Source organism: Centropristis striata, chromosome 1 (genome assembly GCF_030273125.1).
Source record: "Centropristis striata isolate RG_2023a ecotype Rhode Island chromosome 1, C.striata_1.0, whole genome shotgun sequence".
NCBI classification, from domain to species: domain Eukaryota; kingdom Metazoa; phylum Chordata; class Actinopteri; order Perciformes; family Serranidae; genus Centropristis; species Centropristis striata.
The window spans coordinates 34,490,208-34,511,920 of NC_081517.1; the positions used below are offsets into that span (position 1 = coordinate 34,490,208).

The 21,713-nt window shown below is 37.8% G+C and overlaps 1 protein-coding gene across 1 annotated transcript in view; it reads right to left on the bottom strand.

Annotated features, from left to right (window-relative positions):
* Positions 1-4,870: 4,870 nt before the first annotated feature.
* Positions 4,871-21,713, bottom strand: part of usp43a (ubiquitin specific peptidase 43a) — a 158,067-nt gene continuing 141,224 nt past the window's right edge. Inside the window, exons 14-16 of the mRNA XM_059339929.1 lie at positions 18,389-18,547; positions 7,727-7,888; positions 4,871-7,603 (exon numbers count right to left, since the gene is read on the bottom strand). Coding sequence (XP_059195912.1) covers positions 6,447-7,603; positions 7,727-7,888; positions 18,389-18,547 — 1,478 coding nt within the window. The 3' untranslated portion in view covers positions 4,871-6,446. The remainder of the gene's footprint in view (positions 7,604-7,726; positions 7,889-18,388; positions 18,548-21,713) is intronic.

Here is a 21,713-nt window from a genome sequence, read left to right on the forward strand (position 1 = left end):
TTGTGTTGTTTTTACCAACGCTGTGATTATAGTGATTTCAGCCTTGTTTTTGTAAATTTTGCTACTTGCGCCCTCCACTGAGAATGACAGCCTCTGTGAATCCATTTATCCCATTTGATTTGGCAAAAAGCAGCTGTAGTCAAAGCCACAATCAACCCCTCTTGTTATTTTCAAGGAGAAAATTAATGCATCTTACTTTGTGTTTTTCATACTGTATTCGATGTTGAGTTTTTATTTGAAGGACAAAGACTTGTGCTTTACTTCTTTTATCAGTTTTTTGGAGTAAAGGACTAATGAATGAATGAATAAGACATTGAAATAATATTGCTTATTCACTTGAGAATGGCTAAAAAAATAAATAAATCCCAGTTTACTGAAAGTATAAATGAAAAAAAATGTAGGCGTTGGATGTTAGACAACTGATCCAGATCATTAATGCATGTTTCAGGAGTGAAACGCTATTTTCACACAGGGAAAAAACAGGAAAACAGAAAAACACTTATTTTCCAACAAAAGCTTTAAATTGTGATATATAATGTACCAGTGTAGCATTAATCAAAGGGACTAATGCATGCAGGAAAATTAATTACATGCCAGCGTGACCTTTTCAGCTTCAGACATGATAACAACAAAACTATGATATTTTCCAAAGTGCACAAATGTTAATCAATGGTGCCATTGGTGCAGATTGGGAAGTCTCAGCCACCTTTAAAACAGGATTTTCTGTTTTTGTACACTGTGGGTGCTGAGAATGAAGCTCGAGGCAAAGGTCACAGTAACTTAGTAGGGAAAGAAGAATCTATCCAAGACATCTCCGAACACAAAATTATCATGGCTGCACAATGTGGTATCGAGTGTGTCATATTGATTAGTGCTCTATGGTGTCATTGGTAATGAATTATAGCAGCTTGTATCCTTGGTGGAGCCCTGAAATAAAGGTGTTCAAAGTAGAAAAATCAACACTGATGCTGATGTTCTGCATAGAAAAGTGGCTTCCATATTACAGTCTGCAAGTGTAGGTGTGATACTGTAAGGTACTTTTTGTTTTTTATTATTAATGTGTCTGTATATGGTGACTGTGAACAGTCCTAAAAATAAGCAACCTTGGGGACAGGCCTAACCATATAAGCTAAGGCAGGGGACGGCAAGCTACTAACAAAACAGCCATTGTTGGTCAAAAAAAGGGAGAAGAAAAATGTTGGAATGGAGCCGCAAACCTTATTTTGAGCTTTAAAATGAAGATAATACAGCATACTGAGTCTAAATTAGCCTTCCAAAATACTAATATGTCATAATAAGCAGTTATTAATATGATTTTGTCAGAATGCATTGAAGATGCGAGTGCAAATGAGAGGCTGGACAATTAAGAAATATCTCAGGAGATTTGGAATCGAAAGCAAGCCTAGCTAGGGAAACTCAAAACTAGACACATTTTAGAGGTTAAGGTGCTGGGCCGTAGGCTTCTGTAAGCTATGATGCACATTTAAGTTGATTCAAATGTTAAAAATATATATTTTAATTCCCTATATAACCTACACATTTTTACAATAAAGGACTCATCAATGATAAATGACAATTCAAATGTAAAGAGACACTCGTTTCATTTCGTATAATCTCTGTCACAGCCACTACAGACGGCATGAAGAGCAGCAAGTGGCTCTGGAGCTGCAACCATTATCTCAGGGTTAACTAGCAGGACAAAGACATCATATGGACATGTTAAAAAAAGCCAAATTTCCTTTGGAGGGGGTCTTGTTTACACAGAGTTTCTCAAACTTGCTGATAGATCTCATGTGGGGATATTTCATATTCAGAGTTAAGAGAAGGTCATTGGAGATTTTTAAGATGGAAATGATGCTTTTGAAAAAATCATTAAAAAAAAGCCTGGCATAACTCATTAAAATGTCAGTACGATTAAAATGTGCTACTCCACTATCTGGCAGAAATCAGATGATGTCCATGAACTTCTGCTTCCTTCTTTACACAGCTGCAAACAAGCTGCTCGCTTAAGTCTCTAATATGGTTGGACCCATTGATGCACATTTTCAATGAGAGTCAACTGAAGACATTTTGAAGTAAATTAAAAGTAATTTATACTGGATAAATACTGTTGGTTTTCAGTTTTTAAGATCAATTATAGTTAACAATAAAAGGTTGTCAGTTTCTGCAGCTGCAGTCCAATTGCAGATTAATAGAAAAGCTGTACAGTCTATTTATAATGGAGGGTTGCATGTTTGGACTATTCAATGTCCTCCCCCTTCTACGACTCTAAAAAGAAAGTGCGTTATCATTGTGAAGGCTCCAGCACAGCATGTTGGCTCTTCAGACATACACGGCTATTTTCTGAGGCTGAGATGACGCAGTTACAAACGCAGTTAGTGTCACTGACATCTAATTTTATGTTGTCAATAATCACTTGATGGTTTCAAGGTAAATGTTCTAATGTGTTTATTGTTGGAGAGAAAAAAAACAATGTTTCGACTTAACAACAGCTATGAAATTCCTTGATTTGTAAAAATTGGTGGCAGTGGTGCTGGCATTTTATTAAACTGGATGCTTTGATTTATATGAAGGGCTACTTTTTTTTTTTTTTTTTTTTACAAGATACTGGGCCGTTATATGCCAACTTAACTTCAAATATATAAATATATATCCCTGTCAGAAATCTGTTAAAAGAATGAGGGATATCTTTTCAAACACCCGTGTCACTGGGATGGAGAATCTTATTAAGCATGACAGTAGTTTTATTTACTTAAGAGATTCCCTAATAAGCAAAATGCAAATTAAATCTAAGCACTGTGCAATATCAATAAGGGCCCATGTGTGTAGAGCCTGAGAGAAGGCATCAAGGGGAATTTCTATGCATACAATACTGAAACATCACTGCAGCACATAATGCTGTACTATGAAAGTTTGACCAATTCTAATCAATGGAGGGGCTGGGGTCATCCGAGCCAGGGAACTGAAATGAATTCTCTGCTATTCTCCCTCAGTTCTGCAAGTGATTCACTTGCAGCGACTGTGCTGATGAAGCTGCACATAGCTGCCAAAAGTGCAATTTCAGTATCACATACAACTGAACAACGAACCATTTCAACATGAAGCACATTCATGGAAAAAAAGGTAAAATTAATTAAAAGACTAGATCAGATTACACGTATATATATATATATATATATATATATATATATATATATATATATATATATATATTCACACACACACACACACACACACACACACACACACATATATATGTATATATACATACATACATATACATATACATATATATACATAAATACATATATATATATATACATACATATACACACATATATACATATATACACACACACATATATATATATATATATATCATATTACTCTGACTGTTAAAAGACAAAGTGAATAGCAAAACCTTTATAATAAAAACTGTGAAATTAAAGTTTGCGATGATTAAAATGGAAGATTTAAAATGCCTAAATTGAAACAAGAAATAAACTGAAAAATACATGTTTATATGTATTTCCTTATCATGTTTGCATTAACTGTGTCATGATTAAATAACAGCATGTGTTAAAAAAAACAAACTAACTTTTTATTTAATTTGACATGGATGTCATGAACAGGCTAAGTTTCAATGAGAAGATAAAGGGGAAGTTTTGTTTTTTGAGATGTGGAGGCAAAGTCCATGTCAAATTAAGAAACAATCAATTGTCCAATCGCACATTTGGGGTGGGGCTTATTATCAGAGGTAATACTACTACAGAGTGTTGCAGGAATGCGGCCCAACACCTGGAAATTAAGTTTTATGCAAAGTGCAACCAGGGCCCAAAATGATAATATGTTTGTACTGTAGCTAGCTAAAACAATAGTTTTAATCATGCAAAATGATTATTTTAGCACACTCTGTCTACCAGAGAGGATAGGTAGCTGTTAGTAAAGCTGGTGACACACTACACAACTTTCACAGTCTTTACAGACTTTGAAAAGACTTGGAGTACAGCAGATTTGTGTATGACGACTGAAAGACTGGGGATCACACACTAAACAACCACGCCTGATGAGGGATCACAGATTACATGATTTGTCAAACCGACTAAAGCCAGCTGAATGCATCAAACAGTGACAGTTTTAAGGGTAATCAAACATACCAGTTGGTGGCGGTAATTCACCAGTTTGCTGTTGCCAACCGCCAAGAAAACGGTTTTGATTTTCCCGATACTTCCCGTTGTTTTCTGACAGTATTTCCTGTGTCCCACCTTTTTCATCTGCAGTTGGCAATACGTGTTCGAAGTTGGGTCGGTAATCAGTTCACACGAGCTGTTTGCTTCCAGATTTGGATCAAAAAATTCAATCATGTTTGATTGACTGTGACTGAGGTTGGGTCGGGTCTATTCCCCTTACACACTAACAGATTTTTGTGCCAACTAGCCATGTTAACTCTCCCCAACTAGTGCAGATCGGGGCAGACTTTACCTAACTGGGAATCGTGGGTAAAATCTGGCAAAAAATCTTCTTGTTTGCCCTCAGCTTCAGCTAACGGCTATGTGTTAGCAATCTAGAGCACTTAGAAAAAATAACACTGCATAGCTTTTTGAATAAGCCGCATTCCACTATACCACACACTCTCAAAATACTGTCAATCCTGCTGATGCCTCCTGTCTTATTGCGTATCTGCTTTGGTCCTCTTAATGGCTTTATTTATTTGTTTCAGCAGCCTATAATAATATATGTATGGGTTCCAGTGTGGGTGGTGCATCTTACTACACAGCAGCTTTAAGGCCTTTTTCTCTTGTTTGCTAGCAGACAGAAATGACAAGTAGGAACCTTAATGTGCCATTTACAAAGTCAATGGAGAGAAATAACTTCTTTTTCCCTTTGGTGTGGGCAGGACTTAATGTCACTATGTCTCTATTGACTTAACATTAAGATAAACTGTCTGAGTGCAGTTTTAAGGCATGGATTGTGCAGTAAGCATTTGTAAAAAAGGACAGACGGATCTTTTTTGGCTCAATTCTTTGCACTTAGTGTCAGTAAGTTGTGTATTGGATTTAAATTTAAATTGATCTTGATTGGTTTAATTAAGGCATTTTAAATCTTCTATAGATTACACTGTTAAGCCTTGGGTTAACTAATGGAAAAACTGCACCCAAAAACATGTTTTTGCATCCATTTTGGTGTTTTCTTGAGTATTTTTTCTGAAAACTGGACAAATGTGGTCGATGTCAGGCTGCAATATGTCAAGCTCTGCTACAGTAAATACCAACATCAGTGAATGTCTGGTGAAAGTTCCTTAAAAGTAGTATTTTTTTTTGAGATAGCTACAATTATAGTGCCACACTCTACATTTTGATTCACGAGAAAAAAACTCCAACTCTCTTGATGTGCTAATTGTGTCCACTAGAACACAGCTAAATATACCAATTTTATGACAGTTGATGAAGTCCTGGAAAAAATATAAAACAAAGATAAATAAGATGGTTGAACCATGATAAGAAGATAGAAGAATCTGAGCAAAACCCATCGGATGCATCTAATATAGCTGACTGTTGTTTCAGAAGAGGTGTAAATCATTTTCTTAGGGTGGATATTGGGTTAATATTACAAAATTCTACTTCTTCATTGACAAATGTGTGTTCTTTATTGCCTCCCGTGACAGGCTTAGCTGTAAAGCTTTACTCGTCCTTGTACTGATTAAGTATCTAAGCCAAATAACGATAAGAGATCCAGGTAAGGTCATTCCACAGAAAATTTCTCCTACTGAGCGAGTCCTGGTCTTTCCACGGCAGATTTAACATGGAATAATCAACAACTGCAGTCTGGGTTACACAAGGACACTCAATGCTTTGAAAAAACATGCCTCTGTGTTGAAAGACATTCTGAACTCTGACAACACTTAACAAGGGAATAAAGATGAATCACTGATCAGAAACTGCAGCCGTGAAGTGGACACATTACATTCTTAATAAACTAACACAATCAGTGTGTAAGCATTGTAAGCAAAACAACCATGAGAGTGATGAATTCCAACACCCACACTTACATTAATAAGACACAAATGCGAATAATATGCTTGTATGCTCGTGTAATTTCGTGCTTCCAGTGCTAAACAGACAAACTCATTGGTCTAAACTGCATATTAGTTGCTCAGGCACTTGTTTCAAGTTATTAAAAAAAAAACAGAATAAAAATGGACTTCCTCTGACGTTTGATGGACAGGTCCCTTCATTTCATTCTGCTCTTTTTATCCCAGCATTAAAAGATCCTTCATGTCTCTCGACTCCATGGTGCTAGCCACTTGAGCCAGTTCATTTTCCTGGGACAAAAAGGCGCACCGCTGTGAATTGAACTCTATTGCTTTGATCTCAGGCGTTTGGATGTAATTGACTTTATGACAGATAAAAGGCTTTATGTGTTTGGATGTGTTGAACATCTCCAAGTCAGAAGCTGGACTCGGGGACTGTCCTTTTTCGCCCCAGTGAGGTTGTGCTGTAACGAGTTCGTTGCAGGGTGCCGTAAGATGGTTTGTCTGTTGTGAGACTGCGTGATGGCACCGGTGCTGTGGACATCCCGTTGCGATGCAGAGATGCCGTCCTACGCATGCTCTGCTCCGCTTTGGTCGGAATGTTGGAAGAGCTCTGGGATCGCTTGATGTCCGTAGTGGTTCGTCCCACCTTCCCATTTGCCAGCTCATCGCCCAGATGGCCTGAGCCATTAGACTTGCATCCTTCCACCCCAGTTCCTCCTCCTGCTGCTCCATTGGACAGCGACAGCCTAGAGAGGGTCCTTCTGCCTCCTTCCTCGCCTCCTCCTTTCCCTGATTCACCTTCCTTGGACTTTCTTGAGTCCCTCTTCAGGAAGTTACCCTTGAAGAAGGAGAGGAGTCCCTCGTGGCTCTTGGGAACTTCTTCTTTCTTGCTTTTAGAGTTTCCTTCATGTGCACCATGGTGTTCCCTATCAGTCCTGTCCCCTTTTTGTCTTCTCAGGGACCCATCATGAAGAGTAGGAGTGCTGTAGCTGGGCTGAACTCCTGTACTGGAACTCCTCTTTGTCTCAGTAGTATCTTGGGAAGCTTTAGACGAGCTTTGCTTCCTTGCATCCTTCCTCCTAGTGAGGGTGTTACTGCTAGAGCTACTGCTGATATTGGTGGTGCTCTCATCTCTTTCCTTCCTGCGTCTCAAACTGGCTGTCTTATCTGATGACCTCCTCTGGCCTTCTGGGACCTGTGGAGACTCAGGAGACACATCATATCCTGCCTTATTCATACAACTTAAGCTCCCAACACTGGACGATCTGATATTGGTTGCAGCTCGGGTCTCAGTGGCTTCCTTCGTGCTGCGTGGTTCGTTCATCAGTGTTACGATTGAATCCTTTGTGCACCGGGGCCGCCGGCCAGATTCTAAGTACTGCACAAGCTCCACTGGGGCAGGGTCTTGGACAGATGGAGGCACTGGGTCAGGTTTCCGTCTATCCTTTGAACCAAAGGACCAGCGCAGAGGAAACACTTTGCTCAGGGTGTCCTTGGTCTTGCTGGGGGCTCTCATGCTCACACTGCGTCCCTGAAGACCCCTGATGAATGGTCTTCTCTCAAAGCCCCCTAACAATTATGTAGAAAGGAAAATGTTTCAGTTTTTGCAATTAAATGCTACCCCTCGGCACATAATTAATCTTGAAATGAACAACCAGTAAGATATGGCAGAAACAGAGTGTGGACACTTACCTTTTTCATCTTTAGAACCATTTTCAAGGAAGACCGGAGACTCGGGTGAGTCAGGCAAGGAAGATGGGCATGTGGTGGAGGATCGAGAGACCAGACTGCCTCTCTTACTGTCCCCCGTCAGCCGGATCAGCCAGTGGTCTGACATTGACGAACTTGTAGATCCTGTGAGACACACACAGGAACAGATTAAGGGAGGAATATAAACTATTTTAAAAATATATATAAATGATCAAGGAAGTAGAACCACAAATTAAGTAGTTTTTAAAAAAATATTCAATACATTGTTCTTTTTTGTGAGAAACCTGGTGCCTATATTACCCACAATTCAACTTGACTCCCATTAGAAATGCAAGAAGCAGTGGATGTAGCTTCAAGCAGAGATGAGGAGCTGGCCAAACAAACAGTTTTTCATTTTCAAACTTGTTGTTTTCAGCCCCAATCAATGCCAACTCAAGTGACATCACTAGAGGCAGTTCATAAGATGTGTAGTTCCCTCTGGAGGCACAAAAGAGTTTATGCAACTCTTATCACACATGCAGTAGAACTCCCCACAGGGTTCCTACAACTTTAACAATAAATATCAAATTAAACGACTTTTCAAATATTTTCCAGACTCAAACCTCTCAAATTCAGGGACTCAGAATATCATAGTTTGACAGGAATCAAGATTAATTGCAGTTACATCACTGAAAAGTTTAATAATGAACTACGACTTTGATTTCTATAGTTACACAAAAAAAATGTACATTTAAGCATGTTCAGTGATCCAAGTCTATTTATGGCTGTTTTTAAAAAATGGCAGTTTTTTCCTACCTCAAATTAACAAACTTTGTATTTCCCCTTTACACAAACAGTTCATACCAAAGTAAAAGTTTGGATATCATTTAAAGTAAAATAAATGTTGTATTAAAACACAGTGAAACAGCAGCTACAGCTCTATTAGACTAGCAGCAGTGGTGGAGTAATTATTGAATCCCTGCTCAGACTCTGAACTATAAATATCCTCTGAATATCATGTATAAATGCTAAATGTGGTAATATCACCATAAACAATAATTTACATGTGTTTTAAGTCTTGCATCCAAGTGAGAAAATGAGAAAATGTTTCTACTCTGCACTTACCAACACCTTTTAACACTGTTTGCAGCATAATTGGGGTATATTGTCATATAATTACTGTTTGTCCTGCGTCATCTCTCATCTTTAGCTCGCTAACAGGTTGTAGTTTGTGAAAAGGTAGAGAGTCAGGTCAACTGAGGTTATTAAGAGAGTAAGTGCTGCACCATTGAATGTAAAAAAAAAAATGCTTTTGTATTTGTTCTTCTGCCATCCTGGCCACTTCATCGTCAGTATTCCAGTCCGTAACCTAGGATTAAGTCCATTATTGAAATGTTCAAGCCCTTTCAATGAGTCATCTCTGTCTTTTTCATCCAAACAGAGGTGCAGGATTAGGCTTCAAATGAGCATTAGCATTACAATAATATACAGAATGTACGTAGGACACAGAAAGTAAATACTGAAACAACAGCCCCAATCATGTTTTTTTGTATTTTCTGTTTCCTGAACTAATTGGGCAACAGGGTTACATTTGCATTACCCCCAAAAAGGAAAGTGTCTTCTTTCTTTTTCAAGGGCATTTAAGCTTAAGTAGGGAAAGTGATTGAGTGAATTCCGCCCTATTCTTTGGACCTTTTAGACTCTCAGACTTTAAAGCATTTTAAGCTTTTTTCACAGCTGCAGTAGTGTCTATTCTGTCCTTTCACTCATGAGGAATTTTCAATTGTCTACTTTTATTTCCACTTCCTTAGAATGAATAAAGAGTAGAATCAGGGGTACATTCAGTGTGTCAAAATAACTCCTGTATGCTACCTTGGTTCAACAAAATGGTTATCACATTATTTGCACACACTTTAGCGATGTTGGTAGAAGCCTTATCTAACATCTGTGATAAAATATTTAAATAACATTCCTATCTGAAAAATGTATTGATTAAGGTGCAATAAATCATTTTAGAAAGCAAGGCACACTTAATGGTGTTTGTTTGAGGCTGCAGTTTCTGATTAAAATCAATTATTCATCTTAAATCCCTTGCTTAATGTTTATTTAAAGTACAGGATGGCTTTGAACACAAATCAGTGTTTAGATAAAGCCCTGACTTGTCCTCATGTTGCCCAGGCTGCAGTTGTTGTTTACTCCCTGTTAAACCTGCAGTGGAAAGACACACTTAGCTTAGCTACAAATGGATTAAATTGCTTTATTATTGAACTAATCATAATGCAGTTGATTGTGCATGTATAGACATGGCCAAGCAGCACCCTATTATATGCATGACATTTTAAAACATCTGTTATTTAATGTTTAATTGTAGAAAATGAATAAAAATTAGATTGTATAGCAATATTCTGACAGAAAGATTTGGGCCTGTGGCAGATTCAGTGGTGAGTGATCTATTAAAGGCACTGGGAATACATATTTGAATAAAAAAAAAATCTTGTTTGTTGTGTTGTTTGTAGGTGTTTGCATTGTTATGCAAATTATTTATCCATTCAGAAACATGCGATTACTGATGGCCTCTGCCAACAGTCTTGTGTGTGTGGTGCAGGGCATACTTGTAGCCTTCATAGTGCTGACATTTTTCTTTTCTTTTTTTGCGTATTTTTACACTTTATTGGCTTATAATTATTTCGTTTAACCAACCTTGCAACACTGCAGTAGATGGCAAGATCAGGCTCTCCAACAGCGAGTTGCAATAAGAGTCATTCATGCCATGCCACACCATGGGCCACATTATCTTAATATTTCTCTACGATATTAAAATAACATGACTACAAAATGAACAATCAAAGTTAAAATATAAATAAATTATTATTTAGTACAAGTTGAAAACCGAAAATTTTGTTTCAAATGTTGCTACAAACTGGTTGATAACAAGTGACATCACCTTTCTCCAACTGAACCCAATTCACCCCAACATGAAGCCAATTGCTCAAAGTCAGTATGATGGAGAAAATATGTTTTCAAGGAAATGAGGGTTATATTAACTAAACTACTGGGAACAAGTGAATGACTAATGCACCAATAGGTGATTCAAGGACAGTGTATGCTGTAAGAGGATATGACGGTGTGTTGACAAGGTTTTCAAAATAGGAAATAATGCCTCAATCCTTTCTCCATTGTTGGATGCACTTCAAGGGTAAGCAATCAAATTAAATCAGACACCTGCTTCTTGTGATACAATAACTGATAATTTCACATTTTTTATATTTTAAAAAGGAACTTCATCACCTGTAGGTCACACACCTTAAAGGGTAAGAAATATGTAGTGAGCAAAGATAGATGCTTTCATATTCAATTTTATTATTGGATGATAATTTATCAGCTATAATTATGTTAATTCATATAAATTTCCCTATTGGCATGCTATACACCGTTGCCCATGAAGTTGGAATAATTTTGTTTTCAGACACAATCCTGTGTTTTTTCCCATTCATTATCGCAATCAGGATCTTCATTAATAAAGTTTTGAGAAGATAATCACTTAATCTGTCAGAAATAAATCACATTGACACAATCATTTCATGGAAAGAGGTAAAAATACTATATTCCAACTATATGAGCAACCCTGTATACCATGCCACTTCTTCGTAAATTGGAGGAACTATAGGCCAAGCAGGATAGAGATGAGAAGGCACAATCAACAAATTGTAGGGAACTCACAGATGTTTCAAATTTTATGATGGAGAGAGGAAAAATGGTCTTCGCTGTCACTCTTGTCCGTGTCAGCCTCTCGAGGGGACTAATTTCAGAGGGATCTGAGTTTCTTTGTTGTTCATGCACACAGTACACAGTAGACACAAACACACACAGAGGCAAAAAAAATGCAACCCATGGTGTGTTTGTTGTTGCCTGTTTTGGCTCTGACTGAATTATGCGGAGTGAATCCAGAGTGGTTCAGTGCACTTTACATTCTGCCTTTAACATTTTACACTTAGATGCCTGGTTTTACACAGGTGAAGAGGGCACAGATGCAGCTACACACGACAGTACTTGGCATTTTGAAAGTAGACAAGGTGAACTAGGGAAAGTACATTATGTGGAGAAAAGGCATGTAATTCCATGCATCACTCAAAAGCATTTTCTGTTTTCTGATTTGTATTATATGGTGAAGGGATGGATATTTCATAAAGGTAAAGGTTGTACCTTGCCTGTAAAAAGGCCTTCTGACATTTATAGTATTGGCCTTGGCATGGCCTCCACTGAGAAGCCATGTAAGGTTAATAACAGTTACATATTTGTTGACCTTTCACATACTTACCGCTGAACAAAAAATTCTAGTGTCCACATTACTCTATCCATAATAAACCTGCACCGCTCTACCTTACCCTCTGTTCTCCTGTCCACCTTTCATCTATTAGCTGAGATATTTTCTGAAAGCTTTTATTTTTGATGAACAGCACTCAGTAACAGGCTGGAGGGCAGACTACAGGCTCTGAGCACCCCTATAACCCTGCACATGATGGATGTTTTTTTTTGTTTGTTTGTTTATTTTCTCTTTGTTAATTTGCTCTTTGTTTGTCATTGATGCTGACAAAGCCAATATGGCGCCTATTCAACATGTGAAGAGTGGAGCATGCACACTAATCATTTCTGGGTATGGAAGAACAGCATGGAATGAACAGTGTTGCATTTAAAAACATAAATGATATGAACAACAACTCAGCATTGTGTTTGTGTTTAAAGACTTGTCGCTTTCTTTGTGATTCTCAAAGGACGGTTATTAAAATAAAAGCCTTTAGTTGTGAATTCGGCAGATGTTGAACAAAATTCTTTGCCCTCAACACTGCCTTCAAGGTGTTTGATATTTCTGGGTCATGATTACTGCTGTGAGGGTGTCACTATTTATTGTGTGCAGTTGTGCTTGTTTTTGAAAAATATATTTGTTTCGTTATTTTATATCAGAGGCCAAAAATCTTTGTAATGTGTTTTCTAATTTACAAGCAAAAAAAGAAAATAATAAGCCCTTTAGAGTCAAGATTTTGCTTCAATATATGTCAACATTTTCTCTATTAATTTTTATTATCTTATCTTTTATTAGCTTCAGAACATCAAAGTTTAAAAAAAGAAAATAAATATTATCCAGTACAAGTTGAGAACCGAAAAACCTCCACTGTCATCTCATTCTGACTGTCTGACTTCTTGTTGTACACAGGCAAGTATGTGGACAATTTACGAACGAATTAACTTGTGATTAAAAAGCAACAATATATCCAGCCTAAAACTGTTGAGACAACACCTTAAACTGCAAACTAAATCAATAATAAGTATTTCTATGACGGGATGTTTCCTATATGTTTGTACAACTTTCCTCAAGCAGAGAAAAGCGATTCAGAGCCAGCAGGAGAAACAGCGTATTCAGTGTGCTGAAAAATGAGAAAGTAAATACTTTTTTTGGCATACACAGCAGGCAAACAATTCTTAATGGACTGAATAAGCACCATCTTTGGGTCTTGTATCCAGTTGTCATAATACATCCATGATATAATCCATCAGATACGAAGAACAGCAGAGCTCAGATTACAACAAACATGGAGGGACTTGGACTTCATTCTCTACACAGGGTGCCATTACAGCACTTTATCTTTCCATAATAAATAGTTGTTTACTGCTTTATTAATGTTCTTAATGTTTTCTACTGCACAGTTAAGATGAGATTTTAAATATGTATGAAATATTATGCATGGACGGGTATCTGCCTGTTGTACAAAACTCCTCAAACTAGGTAATTGCAAATTCAGTTTGTGTTTGTACCAGCATGTTGCGACTCTGATCCCGTATCATAGCAACACACAAAGTCTGAAAATCAAGTAAGTAGGTATTTCAAAGACGGCCCCAAATATATATTATAATAATATAACAAAAATGAGCCTTATGGAGTCCACACTGATGTGGTGAGCAATGGATCATTTTATGTTCACTCCTCTCCAACATCTCCAGTGCTGGATCTTCATTATATAGGCTCTGGGCAAGCAAATACTTTATTTATTCCGCATATATGCATATATAGTAAATGTTGAATTTCAGTTAAATTAAAATATTAAAATAGGCCATGTAGAACCTGGTAATGTAATAAATTCCAGATAATGTAATAACCCCGATAATGTAATAAAAATCTGCACTTGAGTCCATTGAAAATGTAATAAAACCTGATAATGTAATAATAATAATAATAATAATAATAATATGTGGCCCCTCTAGGGGCCCACATATTCTGTCCAATCTTCATGAAACTTGGCATATGATCTTCAGGCCAAGTTGAACAAATGTGTCAAACAGCTTTTTCAAATTCAAAACCCTTTAGCTCTCTGACAGCTATGGTAATCTTGAGTGCAGTATCTCTAGAATGCATTGGTGCAAGTGCTTCAAATTTGGTATGAGCGTTTGTAGGGACTTAAAGATGAATTGATTTGATGATGAAGGTCAAAGGTCTCTCCTTATATGTCCTTGATGCACGTGTTTCAAATCAAGCAGCTAGCTTAGTGAGCTCAGCAACATTTTAGCCAGTATATGTATAGTGGACGGAACCAGGCTGGTTGAGACCAGGTTTTTGGCAGCCAAATTCTGATGTGCAAAATAGTTTTGGAGCTATTTGGAGAGGTCTGGCAATATCACCAGACATTGAAAAATAAGTTTTCAATCCACTTATGTGAAGATATAAGAGTTAAAACACATTTTCAATATTGAAAATATAGATGTCAAAGGTCACCAAATTGTTTAGGTGTTCCCAGGATGACGTCATGACTCTATATACCAAGTTTGGTTAAGATATGTAAAAGGGTTGCTGAGAAATGGGCTAACTTCCTGTTTGGCGACTTAGAAATTAAGTTTGATTGGTTGTCACGGCCGAGCACCTTTAGATTTAAAGAGGCTGTTGAATGCATTCGTGTGTCATGGATACCTCATGGATATAAACATTCAACTTTGACCTGTTGGTGGCGCTCTTGAGCTAGTGTTGCCTACACAGTATCATTCACCCTTTCACACACACATTCATACTGGTGGCAGAGGCTACCCTAAACGGTCCCACCTGCCACCATTGGGAATTCATTGACACACCGATGAACACAGCATCGGGAGCAATTTGGGGTTCAGTATCTTGCTCAAGGATACTTCGACATGTAGGCCGACATGTCAGGGATCGAACCGCCAACCCTATTTGGGGGCCAACCGACCGACCAGCTGAGCCACAGCCGCCCCAAGTGTAATGGGTGGTCTGCTGTTAAATTATTACAATATTGGGGAATTATTACATTATCAGGACTTGCGAAATGAAGGCTAACCTGATAATGTAATAACCTCCCATTAATGTAATACTGTAAAAAGTGTATTACATTATTGCGAAAAGCGCTTTATTGCATTATCGGGAAGTTATTACATTATCAGGTTTTATTACATTTTCAATGGACTCAAGTGCAGATTTTAATTACATTATCGGGAATTTAGTACATTATCAGCTCAGCCACAGCCGCCCCAAGTGTAATGGGTGGTCTGCTGTTAAATTATTACAATACTGGGGAATTATTACATTATCAGGACTTGCGAAATGAAGGCTAACCTGATAATGTAATAACCTCCCATTAATGTAATACTGTAAAAAGTGTATTACATTATTGCGAAAAGCGCTTTATTGCATTATCTGTAAGTTATTACATTATCAGGTTTTATTACATTTTCAATGGACTCAAGTGCAGATTTTTATAACATTATCGGGAATTTAGTACATTATCAGGTTCTACAGGCCATGCATGCTTTGAACCATGGTGAAGAGTGTATGGCTCCTACTGTGTTTCTATCTGTTTGTATCTCTATCTAAGTTATCTGTTGTTGTTTTATTAGTAATTCATGAGTTCACTCACCAATTTATTCTAAATATTTCCTATAGCATTATACAGTTTGTGTCCCTGCTAATTATGGATCAGCTGTGTGGAAAAACAACATAAATATTCTTTCAGTATCTTATCACAGAGCAGCTAACTCCACCTATAGCAAAAAAAATTATATTGACGTTTTTATTTTTTCCTTTAAAAATGGCAATTTTAACATAGGTTAAATGCAAACACAGTATAATTAAGGCAGTGCACAGGCACTAAAACACTAATTTGTAATCCCCATCGTTCCTAACAGACTATTTACTTTGTCTGTGGGGTACAGCACAATCAAGTAAGAAATAACGATAAAAAACACAATTAGAAAAGACAAAAGAATAAATAATTGAACTCCGTAGCCTACATATTTACTTATGCTAGAAACACAAATAAGAGGGGAAAATGACAAGTCAACAAAGCTGTTCGGACAATGGAATAAAACCGACCAAATCACTGAGCCCGAACGCAGTGATATAAATTGCTATTAATTAGTGTCCCCACAATGTCACAGGTAGACTAATCGACCCTGAAACCTTTCGATCTTTTATTCATTTTCCACTCGAGAAAAGCGAAACAGACCCCTGATCATTACTGAACCACACTGGTGAAATTGGGCTCTTAATATTGAAGGTTAAATATACAGGGCCCAAGGTTTTATGACAGAGGAGAGAAATCGGAGAAGTGGCCTTGAATGAATGAAGAATACATGACAGAAGGATCTCAAATAGTCGTGGATCAGAGCCAGCTATTCTTGTACATTTAAGGTTCCTAATATGATCAGCCTGTCAACAAAGAAGCAACATCTTACTCCCGCTGTTATTGGCATTAATATGTCCGTGACACTGAAAAATGATCCTGTCCTTTTTAAATCTACACACATTTTCACACAAAGCTTCCAGTTTCTTTGACCGTTGGCTGGCAATTTCTTCAATCCTTATTTAAGTGTTGCTCATAGGTGTATTTTGGCTCTTTCTGCCTCTTCAGCTGTTTGACTGAGTGTGTTTTGTTCTCCATGTACAAAACAAACCCTTCATACCAAATAAAATCTATTTGTACAGAAGAGTTTCTGCAACCTTAAAGCATGAAAGAACATAAAAAAGAGTCCTCTCAGTGTCAAATGCATTTCAGACTCTTCTCAATAAATGGTTTGAGTAACTGGATCACAAAGCATCTCAGAGGTTGTTTACACTTATTTTGTGCTGTTTACTTGTGATCCGATTGCCCAAGACCCAGTTTATTGTTAACAGGTGTAGGGCTCACAGCTACTCCAGAAGATTCATTTGGATTAAAGACTGAATTCAGTGAGAATTGTCAACAAATTCTCTCCATGCTTCAAGATGGAGGTCGTTCTTTGTCCCCCTCCAAACAAAGACAAACGACCCCACCCCCACAGGTATCTGGAGATACCTAAAGGCGTCTCATTGGCTGATACCAACAGGAAATACAACTTCCAGGTTGAGACACAAAAGTGTCCTGCAGCCACCCCTTCCCTCTCTTCTTCTCTTCTCAACTCCCTGAGGAACAGCATGTCTGCTGTCCTGGTCTGATCTTCCAGGAGGAAGACCAGGCTCCTTTGTCTCCAGCTCTAAGGGAAGGCCGGTGAGGACCCAAACCAAGTGGGCCCACCACGACGCTTCTAAGTTTCCTGCCTGTGATCTATACTGGACATAATCACAGAGACCCTCACCAAGCTTCTGGAGCCAACAGCAACAACGCTACAACCACCAGAACCCAACCAGGAACCAGATTCTTCCTCAAAAGGAGTGCTGCTTTCCCCTTTCAACTCTGGACTGTGTGGTATAGTACTGGGCAGTTAGTAAGCAAGAACAAGTTTGTTAAGCTTTAATCAATGGTGTTGATCTGTTGTGTGTTTAAGTATATTTGTTGGGATATTTTGTGTAGTTAGATCATTTGAAGTTGTATGATTAATGTTGCTCTACATATCTCAAGTTGTACATGTAAATTAACTATAACTCATTTGATTTGCTCACACACTAATCCACATGAAATATACTTTAATTTGGCTTCCTACAACACATAGACCTTCAAGACCGCATGGTCTATTGTTCTTCAAGAACAAAAGGGCTTCCGCCATTTTGATTTATTTAAATGACCGCCTTTCGGCAGCCATTTTGTTACACATCCTTTCTCATCCACATTTCCACTGTAAATAGTCTTTTAGATTAGTTATTGTGTGTTCTGTTTGCTTTGCTTTATTTAGAATAAATATGTTTTTGGATTGATATGCTTCTCCCTTTAATGTTGCACATGAATGAATGATTTGCTAACCTCTGCTATGGAAAGAACTCAAAATTCCTTCAACCGTTACTAAATATTAATAAGGTAATTCGATTATAATTATATTCATAATTAATAATCAATGTTCCAAATTGATAATTTGTTAACTTTATGAGACTGATTAACTATGATTTGCTATCTTTTCCTATTCCTAAGTGAATAGGTGGTGCCCCATCGAGTAACTTTAATTCATTTAAAGTATTAAATATTAATTTAGTAAATTTCCGATAGCAAAATTGACCTAAATTAGCTTTTACCTCTAAATATTTTGGTACCCCTAATAAGGCAATGTGTATCTGAAGCAGATACCCCTACACAGGTTCTTAGATATGAGAGGTGTGTGTTGTGAACATGTTTTTTTCAGAAAAAAAAATTGTCCTACTAACATTTATCCATAATTATGTATGTTTTCAAGTATGCTATTTGCCATTTGGTATCATACCTCTGACGGAGCAACTGGCCGACCATGGAGGAATGGTGTTGCGTCTCTGGTAGAAGAGGATGTAGGCTCCTCTGGTGCATACTTCTTCCTCTGGCACCAAGTCTACACTGCTGTCATCATAGTTATACCACTGTCCATCCACTGAGTTCCTACAGTAAGCTGGATTATAAAATGACAAAAAAAAAAGTATGAACAATGGACATCTGATCATAAATGGCAATTATTAAGAAGTGCTTACATCAAGTCAAGCAAAACTTCAGGTCTGCGGCATGTACATACAAATACTACTATAAATTAGCTATTTTTATCTTCAATAAGCAATGACTTATTGACACAGGAACAAAAAATATGTGGATCTCTTTCCAATTTTACCAAACTCAAAGAGTTGACTTTTTTTCTTGATATTTTGACTTTTTTCTCAACATTGTGTTTCAACTTTATTCGATTAAGTAAACTTAATCTGCTTTACATAAAAATAAAACCAGTACAAACAAAATGGTCTAATAAAGAGGCTTAGATATCTCATAAAAGCAATGTAGCTATATTAACCACCCACACAAGTGGCAACCTCAAGGCCTTATGAGTGAAGGCAATGAGGAAGTGCCTTAAAAATGCATTCTTTCTAAAGGCCAGCAGGGGCGACTGCAATGGCTGCAAAAAGAAGTCGGTTTGTATGTCAACCTACTTCTCACTTGATTTATTATCTAAGTAAACATTCTCATAATAAGTTTATGGTTCACAATTGAAAGTTTCAAGTCGTCTTTAAAACAGCATGTTTATGCAGATTATGGTCTCATATAAGACAAAATAGATGATCGCAGGGTAGGATTGGGGTGTGGATACCTTATGATTGACAGGTCGCTAGCACAGTGCACTGTGTGCTTTCTCCTTCAAACTTTGACCCTTTCTGTGTGCTTGTGTAACATTTTGGTATCTTAGAAATGTCCTGTTCAATGTCTGATTGGACTAAAAGACCCTCTAAAGTTGCTTTCACAACCTGGAACCAACCAAATGTATCAATTTCACTCTGATTCTAACAGAATCAGAGTGAAATTGATACATGTGGTTCCTTTTTTATTTAGTCTGGTTTGCTTTCACAGTGCAGAAATGTAAGCGGACCAAATTAAAAAAAAAAGATTTGAAGAGAGGCATTTACGAAGGTGGAGGGCTGGAAATGTACTTGCGCTATCATTTCTTATTAGTTGAAAAGTTGGTGGTGAAGAATGTAAGACGTGGACGTACGTTTGATTATACCGGCCGTAATCCTGCTCTGGTGTTCTGACCGAACTAATTTGGAGAGAAACACTCAGAACGAGCTCCTGTTGAGGTTCCGGGTTGTTAACAATGTGTTGATCCATAATTTCCATGGATGATGTGCTGCGATCAGACACCTGTATAATCAGAGAAGGAGAGCCTTGATGTGCTCCTACCATGATCTGCTATTTTGAGCAATATGTTGATAATTCTGCAATGACAAATAGGCCTAAGCTCAGTGGTAGTAAAACTGAAGGACACGAATGTCATCTTTATGCTATTATTTGTGTACATCTCACCAAATACCGCCCCGGGTAGCCCACGATCCACTGCGTTTTGGTTAATTTCCTTTAATTGGGTCGGATTCTGGTTGGATTACGTTCACAGTGCAATTGAACCGCACTACGGTCCATTTGGAACCGGACCGAGACCCTCTCTGCAAGTGGTCTCGGACTGGTTGTTTTGGTGCGGACCAGAGTACGATTTGAGCATTCACAAGTAACCAAACGAACCATAACAAGGATTAAACCGCAGCAGAGTACAATTAAAACGGACTAAACTTTGGGTTGTGAAAGCGTCCTAAGGAATCGAGATGGTGGCATCTAGACCAGATGTGATTTTCAGAATTGAGGATTTCTGTTGTCACCTGCCAGATGAACATATTTTGTTTACTATGTTTACTGTAACCCCACTGTGTCCACATAATTAAAGGGCATGGGGCTTTTGCTTCCACCTCCATGCCTTGAAAGACCCAGAGACAGGATGCAACTGTCTGCACAGGCTGTTATGGAGACAGCTGCTCCACCTTCCTCACCCCCTGCTGTCTCTAGTTGTCACATTTTAGCCTCAATCTCTGTGTGTCTTCGTCAACCATTGGCAGCAATTACAGGGCTGGTCCTGCCTCAACTATGTCAAGTTTTCCATCCTTCCAGTCGCCTGAACTCATCCTCAACTTTTCAGCCAGTGTCTCCCAAAAGCTGATGGAATATAATACTAGACTAGAGATGGAAATTACTTCAGGATGTGACAGACAGAGGTTTCATTTTGAAGTCCCTCTCTTCATTCTACTAATTTATTCTATCATGGTTGTGATTCTCCTCCTTAGACTTTGTGAAAATGAAACAATATTAAAAAGCATCTCACTGAAATTCAAATGGCTTGAGACCACCTATTAGGGTGAGTGAAGGGCTGACCTCATTAGTGTTTCTCGTGTTGTTGGAAAATCCTCCTCACACTCGCAGTCTTGGCTGATTGGGCACTACTGGCAATTACTGAAAACACATCACACACATCGGGACTTGCTTGGCTACTTGCAATTACTGCCAGTGTGGGAGTCAAGAACGGCCAGAGTTTATAGAGCCAATGTCTACAGTTGAATAGAGCCGCAAATTGTCAAAGACTGGTATCCAAATGGACAATTCAGACTTTTCAAGAATTCTATTCAAGCTTAAAATACAGTTTACTCTGAAAACTTTTTTTTTTCTTATTTCTAATGTTTGAATAATGAAAAAGAATTAGTCCTTGACAGTATTTTTCTGTTCCAGTAGGATGCTTTGGGTTCTGAGCGAATAAAAGAGTGTGTTATTGCTTGTTAAAATACTTTTTAATAGATCTCATCTTAATTTCTGAGCATCTCATTAGTTTTCAGCACTGAATGAAAAAATACCCTGTTGCTGAATAATATGAGCAATTTTATTAATACCTAACCAACACCAGCTTAGACAATAAGGTAGTCAGATTCAGCATAAAGGCTTTATTATGTGACTTCATTATGAGTAACTTAATAGCTAAGTGAGGGATTTATTCAGACAGAGGACAATATGTGGGGGCAGATGAAGCAAAGAACAGAGCGAGGTGGGTTGAAAGATGTGTGTTCTCAGTATCGAGGGAAGGTTTGATGAAAGGTTAAAGGTTAATGCCAATCAAATATATTGACCAAGAATACGTTTTGCTGGAGGCATCAGCACACTGTCAAAGGAATAGCAAAGATATTTTCCTCTACTTCAAATTGATTTGGTTGTTGATGCATCCCAGGAGGACATAAAAGGACGTGTCTTGTGCTTTTTCCACA